We start from the raw sequence: 25,185 nt of genomic DNA, 5'->3' as shown, positions 1-25,185 counted from the left end.
ACATGTTTTTTGACGTAGGACTACGTCTTTCATTTCTATACCGGGGTGTAAAATCAAAGTTTCGAAAACGAAAGCGTTACGCCGGAGACCAAGATTTTGAGCGTTAATAGCTCCTAAACAACTGAACGAAATGGTATGATAAACACTTCATTCGAAAAAAAATATTTTCTACGCGTTATATACTTGTTCCTTTTTTATCCAAAAACTTGTTTCAATAGCCTTAAAATTGCTTTCAAAACAGGCTATTGAAATCACTAATCGGTATACAAGCGAGAGCCGCTCGGAAATCCTCTCAGTTATAATTGAACAGCGATTGGAGCATGTTGTCGCTGTTGTGGTGAAGTTAACTTCGTTTATCAGGAAAGCGCTGATGAACGGTGTCACCAAGAGCCTGTTTGTGCACCTTAGGCCAGAAGGGAATCCATCAGGAGGAGAGTGATGCTACTGAAAAGGCGACCAAGAAAGTATCAGCATCGAAAAACGGTTCCGCTTGAGACATCGGAGCAGCTGCCACATACACGCGCGGAATTCTTTTCATTTGGTTGCTATCCAGCATCGTGAACATTCCGGAAAGCTGTCATCGTTGCTGAAAAATAATCTGCCAGTTCCCCTTGGAATTAAAAAATACATTCAAGCGAAAAAGTTTATTTTGAAGTTTTCTATCCATAAAACACTGCAACCAAATACATTTGGTTTTGTGTTTTTTCAATCAAATGTAATTAATTAGCAGGAAAGCTTCTGAAGATTTTTCTTCCCCATCAGTAGGATATTTTCGTATCCAATATTGGATGCGCGAGTAACGGAAAATGTTTCCCATCGCGAAAATCATATAATTTTCAATTGATTAATGCTCAGTCGCTGAAAGTTTCAAGCTCAGAGTGTTCATTCGCCTCTTGTTTGCCTTCCAAATTGCAATCGTCAACCACATCTTTTCTCGATTCTATCACGGACAAAAAACATACTTAAGCGATGTTCTGGTGGTGAAACGCTTTCTTTTTTCGCGAGGACATCGTTGCTGGACGAGCTGGACGGCGAGGGATCGAGTGATTCATTACCTGACCTGAAACGCATTCAGTTTCGAACTGTGTGGGAGCGCAGAAAAGCCGATCCATCAGAGAAGGCGACCAAGAGGGTATCAGTATTGAAAAACGGTTCCACTTGAGACATCGGAGCAGCCGTCACACACACACATACATACACGCGCGGAACTCTTTTCGTTTGGTCGGCATCCAGCATCGAGAAAATTCCGGAAAGATGTCATCGTTGCTGAAGATAAATTTACCAGTTTCCCTTGGAACTGAATAATACTTTCAAGCGAAAGAGTTTATTTTAATGTTTTCTATCCATATTATACTGCGACCAAATACATTTGTTTTTGTGATTTTTCAATCAAGGGCGATCAACGTATGACCACGTCTTTCGGTAATTTATTAGTGGTGCAATGAACCTAAAGAAGGAATTCCCGCTCTACGCGCACTGGCAAACGATGTTTACTCAACAATTTCTCAAACGAGAAATGTACGTTGTGAGAAAGGATGAGCGAACGCGAAAATTATGTAGACTGATTTGATGCAACAGTTATTTTGTCTATTGGAAATGGAATACAAATCATATCACAATACAAGCAATGTATTATGTATTATACAATTTTTGAGTGATTGCTTCTTTTGCTGACGATTGTGTTTCCAACGTAACGCTCTCGTTTTCGGAATCCACCAAATATTCATTCATTCATTCAGAATTGATTCAGATGCAACTAAAACCAAATGATCACTAAATCAACGATAGTCCTACGTCGCCCTTGCGGTTATACAACAAATATAATCCACTTCCTGTTTTTATTTATGAATTCAAGTAAATATGTAAATTGCCGTTATATTCCATTTTAAATTTGTTTCATCTATATTTTATGTTTTTCATTAACCATTAATTTCATTGAATTATTTCAATAAAATAAACGTTATGCTAATAAGACAATATTCACACAAAGTAGACAAAAGGTACTGAGGTCTAGTGATCTAGTTCGTCTGTCTATGATAACCTTGCCCACTGCGAAATATGATCGACAGGCGGTTCAACTTCACTCTCGATTCTCGAATCACCTTTCTTAACTGCGTCTCTTCCAACATCAATTTCTCAGCTTGACTGTCTTCCTCCTTTTCCGCTTGGAGGACATTCAGAGGAAGCGTACCACTCAATATTACAGTAGACTAAGACTTCATCAGTGTATTGAGAATGTGTTTTACTCCCAAATGATTATCGACTAATCTGCATTGAGTGTCTAGCTAACTTCCGAAGCTCGCAAAGCAAAATAATACTAGCCAACTCTCGACTCATTGGAGCTTTTTTTTATAAGACGTAGGAATATTACTTTACTTCCGCGACCTGCAACGCTAATTGAGTTTGTTTTATTGACGTAGGACTACGTCTTTCATTTCTATACCGGGGTGTAAAATCAAAGTTTCGAAAACGAAAGCGTTACGCCGGAGACCGAGATTTTGAGTGTTAATAGCTCCTAAACAACTGAACGAAATGGTATGATAAACACTTCATTCGAAAGATAAAATGTCTACGCGTTCTATACTTGTTACTTTCTGATCCAAAAACTTGTTTCAATAGTCTTAAATTTGCTTTCAAAATAGGCTATTGAAATCACCAATCGGTATATAAGCGAGCGCCGCTCGGAAATCCACTCAGTCCTAATTGAACATGTTATCGCTGTTGTGGTGAAGCTCTTCATTTATCATGAAAGCGCGGATGAACGGTGTCACCAAGAGCCTGTTTGTGCACCTTAGGCCAGAAGGGAATCCATCAGGAGGAGAGTGATGCTACAAACGGTTCCCCGGGAAGATCTCGAAGCAGCCGCTACACACACACACATACACGCACGGAATTCTTTCCGTTTGGATCGAGAAAGATCCGGAAAATAATCTGCCAGTTCCTCTAGGAATTTAAAAATACATTCATGTGAAAGAGTTTATTTGAATGTTTTCTATCCATGTAACACTGTGACCAAATATGTTTCAATCAAGTGCTATTAACAGATGGTTATCGAGTTAGCATTAACCACTGGTGGGCTTCCAGTATCGAGGAAAATGTGGAAATATCTAATCGTTACTGAAAATAATCTGCCAGTTCCTCTGGGAATTTAAAATTACATTCATATGAAAGAGTTTATTTTAATGTTTTCTATCCATGTAACACTGTGACCAAATACATTAGGTTTTGTGATTTTTCAATCAATCGCAATCAACAGGATAGCTTCTGAAGATTATTCTTCCCCATCAGTAGGATATTTCCGTATCCAATATTGGATGCATAAAACCTTGTGCCTCCAACGTAACGCTCTCGTTTTCGAAGTTCTCCAAATATTCATTCATTCAGAATGAATTCAGATTCAACTTCATACAAATGATCTCTAAATCAACGATAGTCCTACGTCACCCTTGCGGTTATACCATAGATATAACCCACTTCCTGTTTTATCATTATGTCTTCTATTATCCTGATTTTTCTTTCGCTAAAATTCGCATCAATTATCGCTTACAAGCTTCGTACAGTTTACTATAGAACATTTCCAAGCCTGATAACAAATGCAGCCACGACCGTGTCCGATTTTTTTTTTTCATTTTATTCCTACATTGGAGGCTGTCTGGTCATAATAAGTTTTTTGGAAATCAATAAAAGAAATTATGTGGTAGGAACAGAACCCTGAGTCAACCTGTTAGTTCCTAACAAATCTCCTCACTAATAGAGTAAGACCAGAGTTTAGGATCACGAGTGTTTGGAATAAGGATAAATCTTCAAAGAGAGTGGAAGGACAGGGTTATATGCGCCATCTACAAAGAATGTAATAAGCTGCAACTTGCGTTATGTACATATTTCATGAGTCCCGGTGGAGTTCCCAGTCTATCAGTCAGAATGCATAATGGGTAATTGACGAACCTACGTAAAGCTGCATCAGTTCATGCCCCAGCAAACATTAAGTCGTATGAATAGCTATAATTGGAGGCGATATACATACAACCAAGACACATTTGTATGATATATGATGCAGATAACAAGCATATACACACAAAAGTGGAGGCGATATACGTATATGCCATATTTTGTACGCATATAAAGCCGTATATAACGATATGCGATGCTTTTTGGACTGATATGCGATTTGATACGACAACGTTACCACTCAATCCATCGATGACATGGAAAATCGTGTTTTTGCATTTTATGCGATTTTAGATATATATGATCGATATTTTGATTGATATTTTATGCGATTGTGATTTGATACGAGATTATATGTAATTTATCATGTGCAAAGTTATACGATTTAATGTTTGCTGGGGCGACATCTACATTAGAGCTCAGAACAACAAAAGTGATGAAATTTGTAATTCTACGCGCTTAAAAACTAGATTCGATCGTGGTTATTATGATAGATTCCTGTTTAAATTCATTTTAACCATTAAATGACGACAGAAATTTAGATTTTTGTATATTAACAATGGTTTCAACACGTGATTTGACCAAAGCTATAGATAATCTTCGAAAGTTTTAAGTATGATAATGCATTTAGGTTATGAGTACTAACTTCGGGACATTTATCAGAAGATCATGCTGTGTATAATGGCGATACAATCGATATCATATTAAGCTTGTTGATATCATTGATTATGCAGGAGATTCTTGTTGGCCGATAAAAGAAGTACATTGGAACCTCGATTATCCGCGAATGCAAGTTCCCTAGTAATTCTATAAACCTTCCCGAAATTTGTCAATGAGTGGCAGAGTCTTGCTCTTTTGTTTTGGTCATGGCTTTCACATTATCTGATCACTAATGTACACGACCTTACAGATGGATAGTTCAATAATTTCTGTATTGATTAAACATAGTTTTCATGCTAAAATATCTTTTTTTCCAGATTGCATCTCATTTTATTGCATTATCCGCGATTTTCGTTATACACGGTGATCTAGCCCGACTATTTCGCGGAAAATAAGGGTTCTACTGTATCTGCTAGGTCATGCGGATCCGCGTTGACGGCATTGAGCTTCGTATTACAAGTTGGGGGAGTTTGCATGACAATATGGGTTTGCAGAAGGAACGAACACACTTTTAAAATAAAAATGAAAATGAAAATCACCAGCATCAAAAAAGGCTTGAGGCATTGAAGACAGCTGCCACACACACAATTGCACGCGCAGCTTTTTTCGTTTGGATGTGATCGAGTCAGCATTGATTATTGGCGGGCGTCGAGGAGAAGAAACGGGAAAAAAACGACGACGAATCTTGCTTTGCTAGCCGCGTATAATTCATGACTGAGCAGAGGTATCAAGCAGGTACCCATCTTTATAGATTTGTGTGATTTCAATAATTTGTTGTTGTTGTCTTAAGTTATAGAGACTTGAAACTTCTTCAGTTCATTCGACTCTATCAATAGTTGGCTAGGCATATAACTCGTAGACATTTTATCTTTCGAATGAGGTGATAGTCATACCACTTCGTTTAATCGACAAAGAGGTATTGAGGCTTAAAACCTTGTGCCTCCGACGAAATCTCTGGTTTTGGGATTCCCCGAAATATTCATTCATCCGTTAATTGAGAATTGATTCAGATTCAACTTCAAACAAATGATCACTAAACCAACGATAGTCCTACGTCAACCTTGCGGTTATACCACAGATATAACCCCCTTTCTGTTTTTCCGTTACTCGGTTCATCTAAAACGTTGAAACGGTACTTTTCCATACTCGAAAAATTCAAACAAAAAATCGACCATTTAAAAAAACAACTTGTAAATGAAATTACTGGTCCACTCGAAGCTGTAGAAAAAAGTAAAAGTCGAAATTAATAATTTGCTGTTGTATTATTTTATGCAATATTCACATGTAATATATAACACTAATGATATTAGTGTAAACAACTTGTAATATTAGTTTTACTTCTGGATTCATTATGCAACGGTAATCTACAAGTTACAAGTTACAAGACTAATGTTATTAGTAAATTTTGGTTATACAACAGGGCCCAGGAATGACGTATCCGATAAAATCTTTTTGGAATTATATGTACGAGTTCTAACTGTAAAATAATTATAACCTCACGAACAATCTCCACCATTCGTTTTTTTGCTTGCCTGTAGTATGTCGTATATACGTATGACAATAGTCGTACTAAATGCATGTATAAGCCGTACATTCATCCAAACTAATTCGCTAGCAATTGTCATGTATGTATATCATCTCAATTTTTGTGTGTATATGCCAGTTAGGCGCATCAGATACCACCCAGCAAACATTAAATCGTATAACTTTGCACATGATAAGTTACATATAATTTCGTATCAAATCACAATCGCATAAAATATGAATCAAAATATCGATCATATATATCTAAAATCGCATAAAATGCAAAAACACGATTTTCCATGTCATCGATGGATTGAGTGGTAACGTTGTCGTATCAAATCGCATATCAGTCCAAAAAGCATCGCATATCGTTATATACGGCTTTTCATGCGTACAAAATATGGCATATACGTATATCGCCTCCACTTTTGTGTGTATATGCTAGTTATCTGCATCATATATCATACAAATGTGTCTTGGTTGTATGTATATCGCCTCCAATTATAGCTATTCATACGACTTAATGTTTGCTGGGCACCCATACTATGGGATATATGGTGCTGTATATACGCTAGCTATAATGTTTGCTGGGTATGCTCAAAACATCAACTCATAATTTGTATACAGATATCAATACATATTTCTTCACAAAATAATAAGAATAAAAAGATTTTGTTGAACACACAGATTTCATCATGGCAACTCTGGTATTCACAGGCAGCTCAACTATTTTATTGACAACCTCGGAGTACTGAGGATGAGCGGAAAGTTTAAAAACTCTTGATAATATAAACAGATTTCATTTATTTTTGAATATGCATGTTTTTGTAACAATATTTATTCAACGTGTCCACGTGGAAATACTTCATACCCCCTCACCTGTCACCGTGGATAAGCGTAAACATTCCCGTACCCCCACCTTCCCTAAAGTTGTCCATGTTGCATCTAGACAGCCCCTTGCTTATATTTGCGTTGAACTGTCAGAGTTTGAAGCCTCATAATTCAATACGATTACGATTACAATGCCGATTTCCCCAGACATCATGGTTTTGATTGCTATTACGAATCGACCAATCAGAATGCGTGATTTCAACCGTTAAATCTGACATGAATGTTAAACTAACTCCAATGAATTACCACAGAAAATAAATTTTCTTTTAAAATTCAATTAACGTTCTTCGGGGAGCCTCGTCATCGCAACGTGTATTAGGGGATGTCCACATACCACGTGAACAACTTTAGGGGGGGGGGGTAGGGGTTACGAAAATGTCCACGATTGTGCACGGTGTGGGGGGTAGGTGTATAGCCAATGTCCACGTGGATACGTGAAATAAATATTTGAGAAAAAACAATCACATCTATATTTAAAAATCAACGAAATCTGTTTTTCATTTTCAAGAACTTCCAAATTTTCCTTAATGCTTGTTCTGCACATTTAATAATAAAAAGGTTGAGCTGCCTGATTTTTTTTTCAAATAATTGTCAGTGTGAACAGTGTCAGTGTGTCCTTTATGGACTTGAGATTGTGACGCTGCTCACGGAGGACATACGCGCTCTGGCCGTCTTTGAGCGGAAAGTGCTGCGGACTACTATTGGTGGAGTACAAACGGAGAGCAGAGAGTGGCGCAGACGTATGAACCACGAGCTACAAGCACTACATGGAGAGATTCCCATTGTACACCTGGCAAAAGTCGGGGGGTTACGGTGGGCCGGACATGTCGCGAGGATGCCGGACGACAGTGCAGTGAAATCCGTTCTCTTCAATTACCCCGCCGGCACCAGAAATTAAGGGACTCAACGTGCCAGGTGACTCGACCAGATCGAAGCCGACTAGCGAGTGACGGGACGCTTACGGAATTGGCGGCGAGTGACCCAGGACCGAGTAGATTGGAGACGAATAGTTGAGACAGCACGAACCACCACGGCTCTCAACTGATTATGTATGTATGTATTGTCAGTGTGAACACAATGGTAGTATTCGTGTTTTTTGAAGATGCTTACAATAAATTTCTACGGAAGTAAATAATGTAGCAATTTGGTGTCAGAGAACTAAGAACCAGTATTGTGCATAGATGTTCAATGGAGTTGGGGTCTGGGGACTGGGATGTCCACTCAAGCATTTTAATCTTTTTGGACTGAAAATAACGTTTCGCAACCTTCGATGAGTGCTTGGGATCATTGTTCTGTTGGAAAATATAGTCTTTAACATTCATTTTCCTGAGTGACGGCTTTAAGTTCTCCTCCAAGACATTGACGTAGGACTCAGCAGTCTTCTTTACATCGATCTTGAAGAAATTGTCTACCCATTCCAAATAAACAGCCCCACACAAGCAGTGATCCTCCACTTGCTTGCTGTTGCTTGAGTAGGCTGACCTCAAACTTACTCCAATCGGTCCAAACAATCTTCTTCCAAAAGTCAGTATGGCTGGAGCTTTTGGTCGTGGACCGTCAGAGGATTTTTTTCATTTCAAAATAAAACATGCAAAATGCATACTCTAGTTGCAAATCATGACTATGTACCAAAATTGTATAAAAATGTCAAAATAATGAAAATCTTTGTATAGATACACAGTTGCATGTTAACCCTTTGCGGTCGTATTCAATTCGGATATGCGTGCCATACTGGTTGGAATTATTTTTCCTTGAAAGAGCAGTGATGCATAATTTGTAGGACAATGAAAGATAAACAAGATTTTTTCAATTCGTTGTGAACTTTAGATGTGTATCTACTGAATAATGAGTTTTAAAATGCTGTTTTTATATAAAAAAAAATATGTTCTAAAACTCTCGTTCGTGTACCATCTTTCGAAACTGTCGGTAGATCATCAAAGCAGCAGACGAGCCGTTGTCCGTTACAGCGAAACGTATCCGAAAAATCACTTGCAGTCGGTAGCAGATTACAGCAGGTAGGTATATTTCACTTATTTTCCCTTTTATTCCAGGTCATCAGGAAACCAAACGTTCAAATTATTTCCAGGTCAGTATTTACTTTTACTTCAAAAAAACTTCCTTTTATTTAATCTAATTTAATCACTAGTTCAATATTATTTTACTCTTCTAATTAAATGTCAGTTGCACAAATAACTTTTCTTCGCTGATATTCGCCTTTTCACAAGATGGTTGACAGCAGGTGTCGTCGATCCGAAAAGAGTTGACAGCAGGCGTCGTTGAACAGGAAAGAGAGCGAGGCAAACAAGATGTCCTTCTTTTATACCCGTCGTGACGTCATTCGTACCGTATGCGGAAACGATGAAACGTCAGCCAAACGCGAGACAAACGCATAGTCAAATAAACGCATGACTGACGAACGAGGGGTTTTTCGCTTTTGTAGTTCCTCAATCCACAGCCAGTTGGCGCTCCTTCGTGTTGTCACGAACAGAAACAGTACCTCAAAATGAGGTCCTGATTTTTGACTACAGTTCTGCACGATAAAAAAATGTTTTTTTTGGCTGACAACAGACATACGAACGCGAAGATTTAATTTTTCACTTGCATTACTTTTTCCAAAAATGTACACTGTCGCGAGGAATTGAAATTTGAGCAATTTGAAAAAACTTAAAAAATTGTCACTTCTTTACAAAATCAACAACAAATTTCGCACGAATTACGACAAGTTTATAATTCGTAGGCCATCCTTAGTTTCCAATCTATCCAAACAACGCATTCGGCCAATCTACGGCGTGTGGAAATTTGAATCCCGCTTCACGCCTATTCTTCCGCAGTTCTACTCTACTGTCCTTCGTGTGATCAATCTACATATGTTATCGATTGGGGTTGGAACTGGTAAAAAAGCAGGGTAGTCCAGAATCGATGACCCAGTCCTATAAACCATGTAAAGGACTTCTGACTTTTTTTAAATGATGCTTTATTCTGTTGGAATAGCACGGTGGTTTCGATGCAATAACGGCAGCAAATGAATGATTCAGGAATACTTACTTAACTCCTATTGACATTTTTTGTTTTAAAAAGGCTTTAAACTTTTCAGTTCATACGCCTCTAAACTCTTGAACTCCTAACTTTTTATCCGTGTGATAAAAGCATGACAATGACAATATGGGTTTGCAGAAAAAAAGAAAACACTTTTAAAATAAAAATTATGAATGAAAATTATTTATCCCAAATTAAATTAGTACTCTATGTAAATGAAAATCACTTTTTCTTGCAAGTAGTGAAAAAATATCGTACAAAAATTGTTTTTAAGGATAATTTCATATTATAGTGGAAACTTATGGTGGGAATATCTGAAAATTCATACAAAAAAGTTGAAATTAGGGTCAGAACGTACTTCTTGTAGGTAAATAACGCCAAGAGAAAATTCGTAATTGTCACTATCTAGAGAAGACGTCTGAGGTTGGTGGAACGGCAGTGTTTGGATTTGTTATTTAATAGTTCCTAACGTTGTCATAGTTATGTTTCAATTCCTCGAAGAAGGAAAACAAAAACGCAACTGATTGCAACTCAAGCTGGACAGCAATGATCTCAAAGTTGTAGCATGTAGATAACTTGGTATATGATTTTTGTTTGGCGAAATCAGTTTAAGATTACATGCAATCTTATAATTCAACGGTAGATGGAAGAACACCAAATTCGTTATTCGAAAAAATCGTGCCGAGCCGGAAGTGTGCGAGGTGGAAGCTCCCGACATTCTCAACGCTGGCGAGTTCCGTGGACTATGGATTAAGTGGCTTGATGATGTGAGTTACCTTTCAACAACAAATATAATAGCAAAATGACTTATTTGTTACCTCTCATCTTTCTAGGTCATCACCGTCTGTATAGAAGGAGCTGTGACAGCTTTTCTATGTTACGAGAACCCTGATCCATTTCCAATCAATCGGTGTTTGCACCGGTTGGGGTGCCACTGGCTCGTGGATTATACTGAAGAACGAAGAAAAGCCATCAACACATATTTTAACAAGCTTTTTTTAATTGGTCGCTCTCGCCATTAAGGCGCAGTCATTCCGGGAAAGTAGATCGCCTCCCATGGAATGTGTCACGTTCCATGGGGTGAGGCTGAGAATACAATTGCCGAATATGTGATGCAACTGGTACCTTTGTTTCGACAAGCGGAAGCAACGTCCCTCCGAATGCTATTCCGGTAGGAGAATGTGAGGACGGAGAGCCACTGTTCGTCGGTCGTGTATCGCACGAGAGAACTCAAACGGTCGGTGGAGTGCAGCCGTCACATGGCACTTGCTACGTTCCATACGGCGGACAGGAACTGGCATTCGACGATTATGATTGTTATATTATTACAATTAGCTATTAACCCTCCTGTACTCGCGTGCAAAATCATAACACGTATACTCGCGCACGGTGTCACAGACCGAAAATTGAACTTCTCTGTAATGTTGCCATTGTGTAATTTTCAGATTTTATTGGCATTTATTTGAAGAAGAGGGTATGATTGAATGAAAAAACTCCAAAAAATATGTTTTCTTCGTTTATTATGTTTTAATAGTCATCTTATTCAGCCTCCTCAAAATAGAGTTGTTTTTGATACTCCAACAAAAAAACGAAATTCGAATTTTTCACTGTTATTAATTAAAAGTAAGCAACTGAATATAATTCATGGAAGTATGAAGAGCTATAAATTAACATAAAAACGTATTAATCGATTGTGGTTTCATTGGAGTAAGAATCAGAATATAGCATAACTGCATGCTCGAAACAAACATATTTTTTACATTTCATGCAGGTGATGCGTGTTTTTCGGGTCTTTTATCGAAGAGAAGAATATATAACGACCTCCTAGATAATTACCAGATTATAAAGATTCTGGAAAATAAAGTTTGCATATTCCTAATATTATTTGTCTCTGTTTTTTGGTAAACTAAGAATTAATGCTTTTTTTTAGATGGGGCATAAAAAGATGATATAAAAGAATTTCTAGGAATTTCCTTTTCTTTTTCTTGTTTTCTTGTGGATTATTGTCCATTATAAGAAAAAAAATCCCCGAAACTGTAACTGTTAAAAATTACAATAAGGTACCGATTAGTTCATAGTTTACTGTTTACAATTCTTCCTCAAGTGAAATTCTTTCACAAGTGTGTAAATGTATGACCATTATATTTAGCGAATAAACTATACGAAAGTCAAACCCACGGTAGTGATCACCTACCAATAGTTTTATCGATCGCCAATGAATCAAAATCTAGTGAGTCAGTCGATATTGCGTATGACCTCACGAAGAATATTGACTGGAGAAAATTTGCAGAATTAATATCTGAAGCAATCATTTCGATGCATGAACTTCCTCCCCTTGAAGAGTATAATTTTATATCAAGTTTGATTTACGATAGCGCACTTCAGGCTCAAAAGAAACGTGTTCCTGCTACCACTTTCCGACGTCGTCCTCCATCACTTTGGTGGGACAAGGAATGTTCAAAGGTCTACCTTGAAAAATCATCCGCTTTCAAAAAATTCAGGAAAACTGGATTAGTGGAATGGTTTCGAAAGTACCAAGCTCTAGAAGCCAAACTAAAAGGTCTGATTAAAGCAAAAAAGCGTGGATATTGGCGGAAGTTCGTCAATGGTTTGTCAAGGGAGACCGCTATGAGTACTCTTTGGAATACGGCTAGGAGAATGCGTGGCTGGAACCATACCAATGAAAGTGAGGAATACTCTGACCGTTGGATTTTCAAATTTGCAAGGAAGGTTTGTCCCGATTCTGTTCCTGCACAAAGCGTCGTACGCGATATTCCGCTCCAATGCGATTATGAGAATTTTTCGATGGTAGAATTCTCAATTGCCCTCCTCTCATGTAACAATTCAGCTCCGGGGTCGGACAAGATTAAATTCAACTTGTTGAAGAATCTTCCCGACTTGGCAAAACAGCGTTTGCTGAACTTGTTCAACAAGTTTCTGGAGCTGAATATTGTCCCGCATGACTGGAGACAAGTGAGAGTGATAGCCATACGAAAACCCAACAAGCCGGCTTGCGATCACAACTCGTATAGGCCGATTGCAATGTTATCCTGTATTCGCAAATTGTTAGAGAAAATGATTCTACTTCGTTTAGACAAGTGGGTCGAAACGAACAATTTGCTGTCAAATACGCAGTTTGGCTTCCGCCGAGGTAAAGGGACGAATGATTGTCTCGCGCTGCTATCTTCTGAAATCCAAATCGCATTTGCTCGCAAAGAACAAATGGCTTCCGTTTTTCTCGATATCAAAGGGGCATTTGATTCAGTTTCCATGGAAATTCTCTCAGAGAAGCTTCATAATCGTGGACTTTCACCAATTCTGAATAATTTCCTGTACAATTTACTGTCAGAAAAGCACATGAATTTCTCTCATGGCAACTCAAAATCTTCTCGTTACAGTTTTATGGGACTACCGCAAGGCTCCTGCCTAAGCCCCCTCTTGTACAGTTTTTACGTCAATGATATGGATGATTGTCTAACTAGAGACTGCACGCTGAGACAACTTGCAGACGATGGAGTTATTTCCATCACGGGTACTAATCCCGTCGCTCTGCAAAAGTCGTTGCAAGATACCATGAACAATCTGTTCACGTGGACCCTCAAGCTGGGTATCGAATTCTCTACGGAGAAAACTGAAATGGTCGTTTTTTCTAGGAAGCACGAACCCGCCCAATTCCAGCTTTACCTATCCGGCAAAACGATCCAACACTCTATGTTTTTCAAATACCTGGGTGTATATTTTGATTCTAAATGTACCTGGGGGAGACACATTGCGTATTTGAAACAGAAATGCCAGCAAAGAATCAATTTTCTCCAAACAATAACCGGAACATGGTGGGGTGCCCATCCAGGAGACCTCATTCAGTTGTACAAAACAACGATATTGTCAGTGTTAGAATATGGCAGTTTTTGCTTCCGATAAGCTGCCAGGATTCATATTCTCAAGCTGGAGAGGATACAATATCGTTGCTTGCGTATATCCATGGGGTGTTTGCATTCGACACATACGATGAGTCTCGAAGTTTTGGCAGGAGTACCCCCGCTTACTCTTCGGTTCACAGAATTATCCTACAGATTTCTCATCCGTTGCAAGATCATGAATCCATTGGTGATTGATAACTTCGAAAATCTACTCCAGCTGACTCCTCAGTCAAGTTTTATGTCTTTATACCATGAGTACCTTACCCACGACGTGCACCCTTCACCAGGCATCTCCAACCAAGTTTGCTTCCCATACTTTTGCAATTCCTCTGTCATTTTTGATCTGTCCATGCGACAAAAAAATCCATGGAATACCAGATCACCTGCGCTCCAATGTTATTCCGTCGATATTTTCTGAAAAATATGGGAAAGTTGGATCTGATAAAATGTTCTTTACTGACGGTTCATACATAAACGGGTCCACTGGCTTCGGCATCTTCAATGAAAATTCCAGTGCCTCTTTCAAACTCAAAGATCCTTGTTCCGTGTATGTCGCAGAAATGGGTGCGATATACTATGCTCTAGGGATCATTGAAACACTGCCCATCGACCATTATTTTATTTTTTCAGACAGTCTCAGCTCAATAGAGGCAATCCGCTCAATGAAAGTTGATAAACGCTCATCTTATTTCCTAACAAGAATAAGACATCTATTGAGTGTTTTGGTCGAAAAATTATTCAAGATTACCTTAGCATGGGTTCCCTCTCATTGCTCGATTCCGGGGAATGAGAAAGCGGACTCGCTAGCTAAGGTGGGCGCTTCAGAAGGCACACTTTTTGAAAGGCAAATTGCTTATAACGAATTTTTCCACATTCCTCGTCAGGACACACTCGTTAGTTGGCAGCGCATGTGGAGTGAAGATGAGTTCGGTCGTTGGTTACACACGATTATCCCTAAGGTCTCGACGAGTGCATGGTTCAAGGGATTGAATGTAGGTCGTGATTTCATTCGCGTGATATCTCGGCTTATGTCCAATCACTACAACCTAAACGCGCATCTCTATCGCATTGGGCTCGCAGCAAACAATCTTTGTGATTGTGGCGATGGCTACCACGACATCGAGCATGTTGTCTGGTCGTGTATCCGGTTCCATGCTGCTCGCTCTCAGCTCTCTAGAGCACTAAGAGCACAAGGCAGACAATCGGATATCCCCGTCCGAGATATCTTAGGTAGCCGTGATCCTGATCTTCTGCTTCATCTATACCTGTTCCTCAGAAACGCCGATGTCAACGTTTAATGATGTTTCCTTCGTTGTGTCCCCGTTTCATAACCCTCCTACCCGATCGATAAACTTTTACTTAGTCGCGGCAATACATACACACACTCTTTACAGATGCACGGGCCAAAGGTTGTGCAGTCCACTGATCATTCAACAAGAGCCAAAGGTTGTACCGCTCATGACAACTCTACACGAACTGATGATTGCGCCGGCTAGTGACCATGCCATCATGTTCTCATTCTATCCTGGATTCCTCGAGTCGAGAAAGACGCACCACGCTAGATATGGGGTACAGACTAGGGAGCGTTGCTGATTAATGGTCAGCTGCATCCCAATAAGAAGTAGCCCGTGTCGGGCACACGTATAGAGCATCGAAGACTGCAACATACCAATTATGAGAACACTTGTAATACTAACCTCGAGCCAACCGCGAGTAATCGGTTACATATTACTAACATAGTTGTAAGACAAAAATTGTCAAAATATTGGACTCCCGGCCCCGTCAGGCTAACGCCACATGTGCCCTCATAAAAAATATATTTTGGAAAAAAAAACATTTATATTTTGCTTTTGAACGTATGAATCTAACGACGAATATATCGACAAATAGTTACAAAAAGGACTGAAATTAAATAAGAATAGTCCGGTAATAAACTTATGCATTATATTCAATAAATATTCCACGCCACTAACATTAATCTATACATTTCATTCAACAATATTCCAGAATATGAAAAAAGGCACTTGTCCAAAAAAGTTACTCCTATACTCGCGTCGGTGTGTCAGACCGAATATGTAAAAAAGTGGCACATGTCCCCTTTGTACCAACACATGCGATACGCTAAATGATGACGAACGACGAATAACGAAGCTAGAGAGAATCGCAAAGTCGTAGTGTTGATATTTTCTGAGAAATGAACGAATTATTGATTTCTCGGTCTGACAGACCAATGCGCGAGTATAGGAGTGTTAAACACACAGAATGATTCGTCATTCGGTACAAGTCACCACTGCAGCCTTAACCCATTTGAAAAATTACACACCAAAAGCAAGAATCTCGTGGGAAGCGAAGATCCTATTTACCGTACGTTTTGGATGATAAGTTTTATTCGGGATAACATAAAGCTGTATTGAAGCTAGCAGTGTGTTTTTCAATAGTACATAGTTGAGATTTATTTTTCCTTATAACACGCCTTGAACTCATTCAGAACTCACATAGTAAGCTCCAAAATACGTTTCGTTGACGAAAAAGCTTCAAAGTGTTTTAGTGTTGCTTAGATGCGTTCTATATTTGTAAACAAATTCAAACATACGTGAGTAGCGCCTGAACGGCAATTTTGACATTACGTTTTATGTTCCATTTTACTTTCCTTGATCTCTATCAGATTAGATGACACGAAACCAGTTTTAATATGCTAAAATTTTAATGAAAATTTCAACATCATGTTTTTTAATTACTTGAAACACGTATTTCTGATTTTTTTTAACCATTTTACTATACATTTCTAACATTGTTACCGAAACTCTTCATCATAATATAAAGTTTTCTTCAAAAACAATTTTCGTACGAGATTTTTTCACCACATCCAAAAGAAAGTGTTTTTCGTTTAAACATAACACTAATTTTGTACGAAAAAGTTAATTTTCATTAATAGTTTTAATTTTAAAATAGTGTTCATTCCGCCTGAAAATCAATTATTTTTTTACCTTCCCCTAAACTAGTAAACGAGACTCAATGCTGTCAAGGCGGAGATGCACAGCAAAACTGTTTTAATTTCGTCTGTTCTTATCTTTGTAATTAATCGTGGCCCCTGCACGGAAAGCTGCCCTCTGGCGCTATTCGAAAAAGTCAATACTCCTACTTCCGGCACTTGAGTTCAGCTGTGTTTGTGAGTACGCCCGAAACACAAATCCGTACAGCAGCGGCTGCCAGCACCAACACCACCGAACCCAGCTCATCGCCCTAGGTTCGAAGGTGGTACAATTTTCCACCGACGTTCACTGTTCTTCGATAAGTTGTCCGACCGCATTGTAAAGTGAGTACGGGTGTCGAAACATGAAAAAGAAAATCTTTTGATACCAGTGAAAAACAGAATTCCTTCTATGAACGCATACTTTTTTTTCGGTGCGAGACTGTTTTTGTTTCAAAACAAGAAATAACAGGTGAAGGCAGTGGAAAACGACGAACTTGCAAGTGAATTGAGCTGGTCTTTATCGACAAAACTTCCAGCAAAAGGGGCAGCCATCTTATGCAAGAATTTGCAAAGTTCCGGCCGGGATTGACATTTTGCTGTTATGCAACTATTTCGAAAGATTCGTTACTAGAAATTCAGTTGAGATAAGCATGATTTGAAGAAACAATCCGATGTGAACATTTTGCTGTGTGAGATCGATTTTCCTGTTGGATTACGTAGTCAGTCGCGAGATAGATTAGTTATGTAACACCCAAAAGTCGAGCTGCTGCCTTCGCAAATAGAATTTCGATTACATATGCTCTATCATCGAAGGATTACGTTTCTGATCGCTACGTCTCTGCACCGAAGGAAAGTTACCAGATTCCTGTTTTTTAATCCGATGTTGTTTCTTCATCTCATCTACAGTTCCTTCGGAGGTACCAGACCATCAATATCAATACAACAAACAGCTTCAACATGTTCGTCTCGTCAGCTGCTCGTATTGCTCCAGTCGCCCGCAACCTGGTAAGTACGGAATCGAGTCAGTCGACACCCCGTTACTAGGAGCAATCTTGATTACATAATTCATGTAAAATTTACTCTTCGAGATGGAGATAATCATTTACAATAATAGGTAGTCAATCTTATGTAATTCGGCTGTTAGGATCGCAAGTCAACAATTTTCACGGTTTTTTTTTCTTATTTCAAGAAATTTTGATTGATAGAAATTTGGATGGGCAATTATGCAATGCAGATGTACATTTTTCTCTATCGTTTTGTAGGTCCTCAATGGAACGAAAGCTTATCTCCGACCATTGAGCAGCGCTGTCATCAGCCAAAGCCAGACGCTGGCCGCCCAAAACAGCTCTCCAGTTGCTCTGCTGCCCCAGGTCCGGTCATTCCAGACGTCGCCGGTCACTCGCGATATTGATTCGGCCGCGAAGTTCATTGGTGCTGGTGCCGCCACCGTCGGTGTCGCTGGATCCGGTAAAAAATAATCTTCCAACTCATCAGTTTCGGTCTCGTTTAATTAACATTTTGTTTAACCATTAGCCCTTTTTTTTCGTATCTCACTAATCACATTTTATATACTCCTGCATGTTAACCCCCCGCACTCCCATTGATTTGGCTAATAACGATTAACAAGGTGTCGGAATTGGTCAGGTTTTCGGCTCCCTGATCACCGGTTATGCACGGAATCCTTCCCTCAAGCAACAAATGTTCTCGTACGCTATCCTTGGCTTCGCCTTGACCGAGGCAATGGGACTGTTCTGTCTAATGATCGCTTTCCTAATGCTGTTTGCTTTCTAAGCATACAAAGCTGTTCGATTTTCAAGCCACCGTCGTCTCCTACCCAATAACATCATCACTCATACAGTTCCATCAGAACCAACCTAATTTATGCACGACCATTTGCGTTTTTATTTTTGTTCTCAAGCATGATTTTTGTTTTCGCTTAATTTAGAGGTGAGCATTGCACGCTTTTTATTTGATCCCGCCAAATGAATATCGAACTGATATCTAATCTGTTTCTCCTATTCCCGAATGTGTGCAGGTGCTGGTATCGGAACGGTGTTCGGTTCTCTGATCATCGGCTACGCGAGAAACCCATCCCTGAAGCAGCAGCTGTTCTCCTACGCTATCTTGGGTTTCGCCCTGTCCGAAGCCATGGGTCTGTTTTGTTTGATGATGGCCTTCTTGCTTCTCTTCGCTTTCTAAACGAGCAGTTTTATTAATTATTAAAGTAACATCAATATAATCCGTAAAACAAAAAACAACAATAATTCGTAATGTGTTGAGAATAAACAAAAAAAAATCTTCGAATCACGATCGGAAGGTACGCGCAATAATAATTATTGCGTTTAGCAAATACGATAATTCAACAAAAAGCCTGCCACACATTAATACGAAAAGAAGAAAGATTGTTTCAAAAAAACAAAAACATTAGCGTCTAGCCATGAAAAAATTATGATGAACAATTAGAGCTTTGGTTTATACTGTTAGGCTTAGCGAGAGGACACACTTGCGCGAGAAGAAACTACCAAAAGCTGCCATCACAACAATGCAATGTGTCCCCGGGTTCCCTTTTGCGCGGTTTATCATCCAGTAGCAATCTGCATTCCATAATTATTTCATGGATATACCTAACGTAAGCCACACCTCCGAAGTTTAACAACAAAAATCAGTCCATTCAAGAACATCAAACAAATGGACAAAAAAAACAATTGAGCGAACCAATGTTTATAAATCTGTAGAACTGAAGCTTCACTGTGCTTTTGGCGCGAGATAACGAACAGGATAGGACAATGAAACGAGAAACGAAGAAGCAGTCACGAGAATATCATCTGGCTTGGGCGGCGAACCGGGTGAGCATGTTATCGTTTGGGTCTCTTGCGTTGATTTGGGAGGATCACGTCAGAGGCCGTTACACACGCTGTGATTGCTAACCTGCTGGATCTCTTCGCTCTTGCTGATATATATTAAGCAGAAAACACTACCAGATCGAATTCGTAAAATCTGCTGCTTTTAATTACCATCTACTTAAATGATACACTGAGTAATGTGAGAGAACATCGTAATAAAAATATGAGACTAGTTACTGGTACAAACAAGAGGATAAGGAAGTGTTTCGTTTTTCGGGGGTTTACTGGAACTTGAAAGAAATTTACCAGATACGCGGCCTGATTCTACGCGGCGTGTGAGGTGAGATGACAATTGTCACATCACCATCACGCAACTCTCCTCACTCTATTCCTACAGTCGTTTCGGATGCCGTGAGAGGTTCATTTGATGTATGTGAGAGGATGAACAGCAAGTGACAAGGCGTTCATTCTGCTGGTTGCCAAATCTGATCAGAGATGCCACATTCGCACATGTGTTCACGAATTTGCAGACATTTAACTTTTATCACAACCTTTTATTCCTGCTGCAGGCTATTTAAAATAGTGACAAAACATTATTGATTCCATATGATAAACGAAGCTGGTCAGTATGTCAGACATTAGCACATATTTACAAATATTTCAGATTTTTATCGCATATATTTGAGAAAAAACATCTGGCATCCCAGAATTTTATTTGTTTCGCTCAGAGAGGTCAGATATTTGTTTTGCTGCAGTCAGTACCGTATCTATAGATCTGATTTAACCTGGCCTGTTGTTAGTGTATCAGGACATTCTGCCGAATTTGCAGGTATTTGATTTAGATTTGGTGAAACAGTTGATTGCATCCTGTAAAGTTTAGCATTTTTGTTTGTTTTGGTCGTAGTTGCTGCTGCTCTCTGCACTCTCAGTGTTAAATTGTTGCTCTGGCTCCGGCTCGGGCATATACCACGGCTTCTGAAATGGATATGCAGTTCGGTGACGATGACTCGCGGATAGATAGATGAAACACAAGACCCATATGATAGATATATTTTAGAGAAAATAAATAGATTTCATGAAATGAAAATAATTTCGGTGTGCTTATTCGTCCAATTGAGGAATAACAGACTCACTACCGCTTTCACAAAAAAAAACAAACTACTTGCAATTTGTCTTTCGTACTGTGAAAATTGAAGATAAATTGAATTTATTGATACATATAATACCATTACTATCGATTCTATACGACCCAAAAAACACTTATTATTCCTCTTCCTTTTTTCATTTGTTTTCATGCACTGTCGACACCTCAAGACATGTCGACGATTGTCATCTTGAAATCCCAGTTCATGTGACAATCGTCACGTATATTTGAGAGCGGGAATAAAGTGAGAGTTCATTCAAGTGAGATTTCTCACGGCATACGCCTGGTGGAATCGCGTGACATAAGTGACAATTGTCATCTCACCTCACACGCCACGCAGAATAAGGCCGACGTTAAATAGGGGCGAAATGGGCCACCCTTCGTTTAGACTTGTTGAACGAATAACACTTATTTTCCAACAATTGTGTTAGAAACACTCTTATTAACCCATTAGTCCCAAGCGTATGAAATTCAATAAGCAAAAATGCCCGTTTTTGAAAAACTGTTTTTGATGAAACTAAAGTGGTAAGAATTTTACCGCATGACAATTTAAGAGTGTTTTTTGTGTCTGTCTTTTTATTTGTCACTAGCTGACCCGGCAAGCTTCGTCCCGCCCAAAATTTGTTTTTTGTTATCAATATCTTCAAACATTCACGTTTCCTTACTATGAGCAAGTTCATGGGTCCCCAATCGCAGAACTGTTCATTGATTGATTTTCTAATCGACCCCGTTGAATTTTGTATGGCAGGCCCGCCTAAGAGAGGGGAGGAGTACCTAACCACCATAGAATCATTTACTGCACCCTAAAACCTCCACATGCAAAATTTGGTTCCATTTGCTTGATTAATTCTCGAGTAATGCAGAAATTTGAGTTTGATTTGTATGGTAGCCCCCTCTCAGAGAGAGGGAAGGAGTGTCGGTTCACCATGGAAACGTTTCGTGTCCCCTAAAACATTCGCATTATAAATTTGGCTCCATTTGCTTGATTAGTTTTCGAATTATGCAGAAATTTGTCTTTCATTTTTATGGCAGCTCCCCCTTATAGAGAGAGGTGAAGTGTCTAACAACCGTAAAAACATTTATTGCACCCTAAAACCTCCGCATGCCAAATTTGGTTTCATTTTCTTGATTGATTCTCGAGTTATGCAGAAATTTGTGTTTCATTGGTACACTACGTTTCACAACTATTTTTTTTATCCCATTTATTTATTTATTAGGCTCATTAGCATTTAGCTGTAACAGAGCCGGGTTTAATCGTGTACATGTACATATGTTAATGTTTCTATAAATTGTGAATTACACAGTAATTAGTAGTAACCATTTAGGCGTTAAGTTTTCTGTTCCATTACATTATGGTAAATTACACTGTAGTAGCCATTTAGGCGTAAGGGTATTCTATCTGTTCTTCCATTGTTCAGCAGACCGGACAGCGGAGACAGTTGATATTGATCATTGTTGGGTTATTTATAGAACAGCAGCCCGATGTTTCTTGCAGAGCAGAGCAGTTGTATGGATGAATCGATCTTTGTTCCACCGTGGATCGATTTCCATCGCTGATGATGGTTGCGTGGACGTGGTTATTCTATAACAACACAAAGATGGTCAATTGAGGGCCCTGAGTTTGAACTCACGATCGATCGCTTGGTAAGCGAACGCGTAACCAAGTGGCTACGAAGACCCCCTGTTTCACAACTATAGAACCGCTCATTTTTTTCTGAGTTTCCAGATATATGTAAGAAGTCGGATGAATTGAAGCATATAGTGTAGGACATAACAACTATCTTCATTCAAAAGACTGGCCGTTTGAACTTTTTTGTTGTGTTCAGGCGTGAACCATTCAAAAAACAAAAATTCCAGTGTTTCATAACTATAGAATCAGATGGGAAAATACTCACTCCTTTACAAAACTAACGTCAATTTCACATAAATTACAATAATCGTAAAGCCAGCGCTACACGATGCTACGAACACTCTCGAATGTTGGACGCTTGATGATTCGACGCATCGTGTAGTCGACTGACGAGCTACGAACCTCTAATGTCGAGTGTCGAATCCACAACGAACGGATTACCTGCCAACGCGAGTGGCACGAGTCAAAGGATTTTTGTCATTCGTTGATTCGACACTCGATGACATTCGATACACCACTACACGATTCGTCCGAATCTATCTTTGACAGATTGGTTTGTTTACAAGTTTTAGATTAAGGAACTATGAAATTGATTTATAAAATTCAAAATATTGCAGTTTAATAATGTTGATTTCAAGCATTTTTAATTTACTGCCCGATATCAGTATAATTGCTACGGCAGCAATTTCAATACTCGCATCGTCATCCAGTTTCCTAACGTTTTTGATGGTAAATAAAAACAATAAACATTCGATCCACATACTCGCCGATTGTTTGGACCGATTGCATTGAATCGAACATTCACTTCATCGTGTAGCAGCACATTCGTCACAACATTTGTCGATTCATCGAGTCAAATGTTTGAGTCCAACATTCGAGTGAAACGTTGGACGAATCGTGTAGCGCCCGCATAATTCGTAGGTCATATTTAGTTCTCAATCGGTTTAAATAACCCATTCGGGGTAGTTTTGACTGTAGTCAAAACTGTTTTGTTTACATCAAAAACAATGTGATAATAGGGTAATTTGGCATCAATTCGTAGCATCCGGAAAGTCAAGGCATGGTTTGTTGAATAAGGGCTTCAGATTCTGAACTGGTCAGTTTATTTACCAGATCGAAACTCAATCATGAACTTATGAGGAGTGATCGCACGAATAGTAGATGCAGCTTACAAGCAGTATGAATGATTTGAAGAGCTTGAACGAGCAGTATATCCTGCGTAGAACGAGATACACGCTACACCATGACGCAGCTTGATCAAAACCACCTCGAATGGGTTATTTAAACTGATTGAGAACTGAAGATTACCTATGAAATCGGAACTTATTGTAATTTATGTGAAATTGACGTTAATTTTGTAAAGGAGTGAAAGTTTTCCCACCTGGTTCTATAGTTATGAAACACTGGAATTTTTGTTTTTTGAAAGTTTCACGCCTGAACACAACAATAAAGTTGAAATGGCCAGTTTTATAAATGAAGATAGTTATTGTATTCTACACTATATACTTCAATTCATCCGACTTATTACCCTTAGAAAAATCCTCGGTCGAAAACTACTAAATACATTTGGTAATGCAAAATTAGTAGAATGTACAAATTTTTTGTACATATTGTCAACAAACCCGCATCCCTACCAGAGTTTAGTATATTTTACTCGGTAACATTAGTAAGCTTGGATATTGTCATATCTGAAAATTGGTGAGAAAAGCGCGTATCAACCATTTTCATTGTTCCCATAAGGCAATACGGAGGTATAATAAGGATATAATTCTGATACGTGCATTTTCGGCGAGAAAATGTAGCCGATATTGGGCTTCCGAATTATGGTTCTGCTTGACATATGTGTTTATTAGTACGGTCGAAAATGACTATAGATTGGTAGTATTTACCAAAAAATTCGTTATATTTACTAATTATTTCTCTCAGTGTACATATCTCTGGAAACTCAGAAAAAAATGAGTGGTTCTATAGTTATGAAACGCAGTGTATGGCTGCGGAATTGCATTTTTTCCAGGTTGGGAGCGAAATTCCTTGATTTTCCCTGATACTTTTTGAATTCCCTGATTTTCAAGGTAGTCGACACCCTGTTGAAGGACATTCACCTGATCTTAGTGCTTTTCCCGGTACCATACTCAGTGATACTAAATCCGATACACTGCCGTTCTACGCATAACTGTACTATGTTATATGCAAACCCTATGTACCGTGGGACAATTATGCGTAGAACGGCAACACGAAAGTGCTAATAAACCATGAAAATGGTTGTTGAAGTTGAATTTTATGAAATAAAACCTTTTTGTTCGATATTCAAATGATTTCCATTTTTGATACTGTATCGGCTCAGCGTATGAAATTTCATACGTCAAATATCTTAACTTCCAAAGAACTCCAAACCGAAACATTGCGTTTCCCCCCCGTTTCGGGACAAACCTAGATGGACTAGAAAGTTTCATTCCATTTGGATCAAGTTCTTGTACACCTGGGCAGTAATTGGTTAAGAAGTTAACGAAATGATCCAGATTTTAAACTTGCTCAATGGTGAGAACAAGACAACCGTCATCAATAACCAACTTTTCATTCTTTTTCGGATAATTATCATTGTAAAAACATCTATC

General features: G+C 38.8%; 1 protein-coding gene and 1 pseudogene across 1 annotated transcript; both read left to right on the top strand.

The window, feature by feature from the left end:
- Positions 1-10,691: 10,691 nt before the first annotated feature.
- LOC129761421 (uncharacterized) lies at positions 10,692-12,332 on the top strand (annotated as a pseudogene).
- A 4,904-nt stretch (positions 12,333-17,236) lies between these two features.
- Positions 17,237-20,053, top strand: LOC129765266 (ATP synthase lipid-binding protein, mitochondrial). The gene is made up of 4 exons (XM_055765393.1): positions 17,237-17,295; positions 17,860-17,958; positions 18,216-18,420; positions 18,989-20,053. Exons 2-4 carry the CDS (start codon positions 17,911-17,913, stop codon positions 19,150-19,152), a joined length of 417 nt encoding a protein of 138 aa, XP_055621368.1. The 5' UTR covers positions 17,237-17,295; positions 17,860-17,910; the 3' UTR covers positions 19,153-20,053.
- The last annotated feature ends 5,132 nt before the right edge of the window (positions 20,054-25,185 follow it).

The sequence above is a fragment of the Toxorhynchites rutilus genome, chromosome 1, assembly GCF_029784135.1.
Source record: "Toxorhynchites rutilus septentrionalis strain SRP chromosome 1, ASM2978413v1, whole genome shotgun sequence".
Classification (NCBI taxonomy): Eukaryota; Metazoa; Arthropoda; class Insecta; order Diptera; family Culicidae; genus Toxorhynchites; species Toxorhynchites rutilus.
The sequence above is the reverse complement of the archived record's forward strand: the minus strand, read 5'-3'. Positions and strand labels throughout refer to the sequence as shown.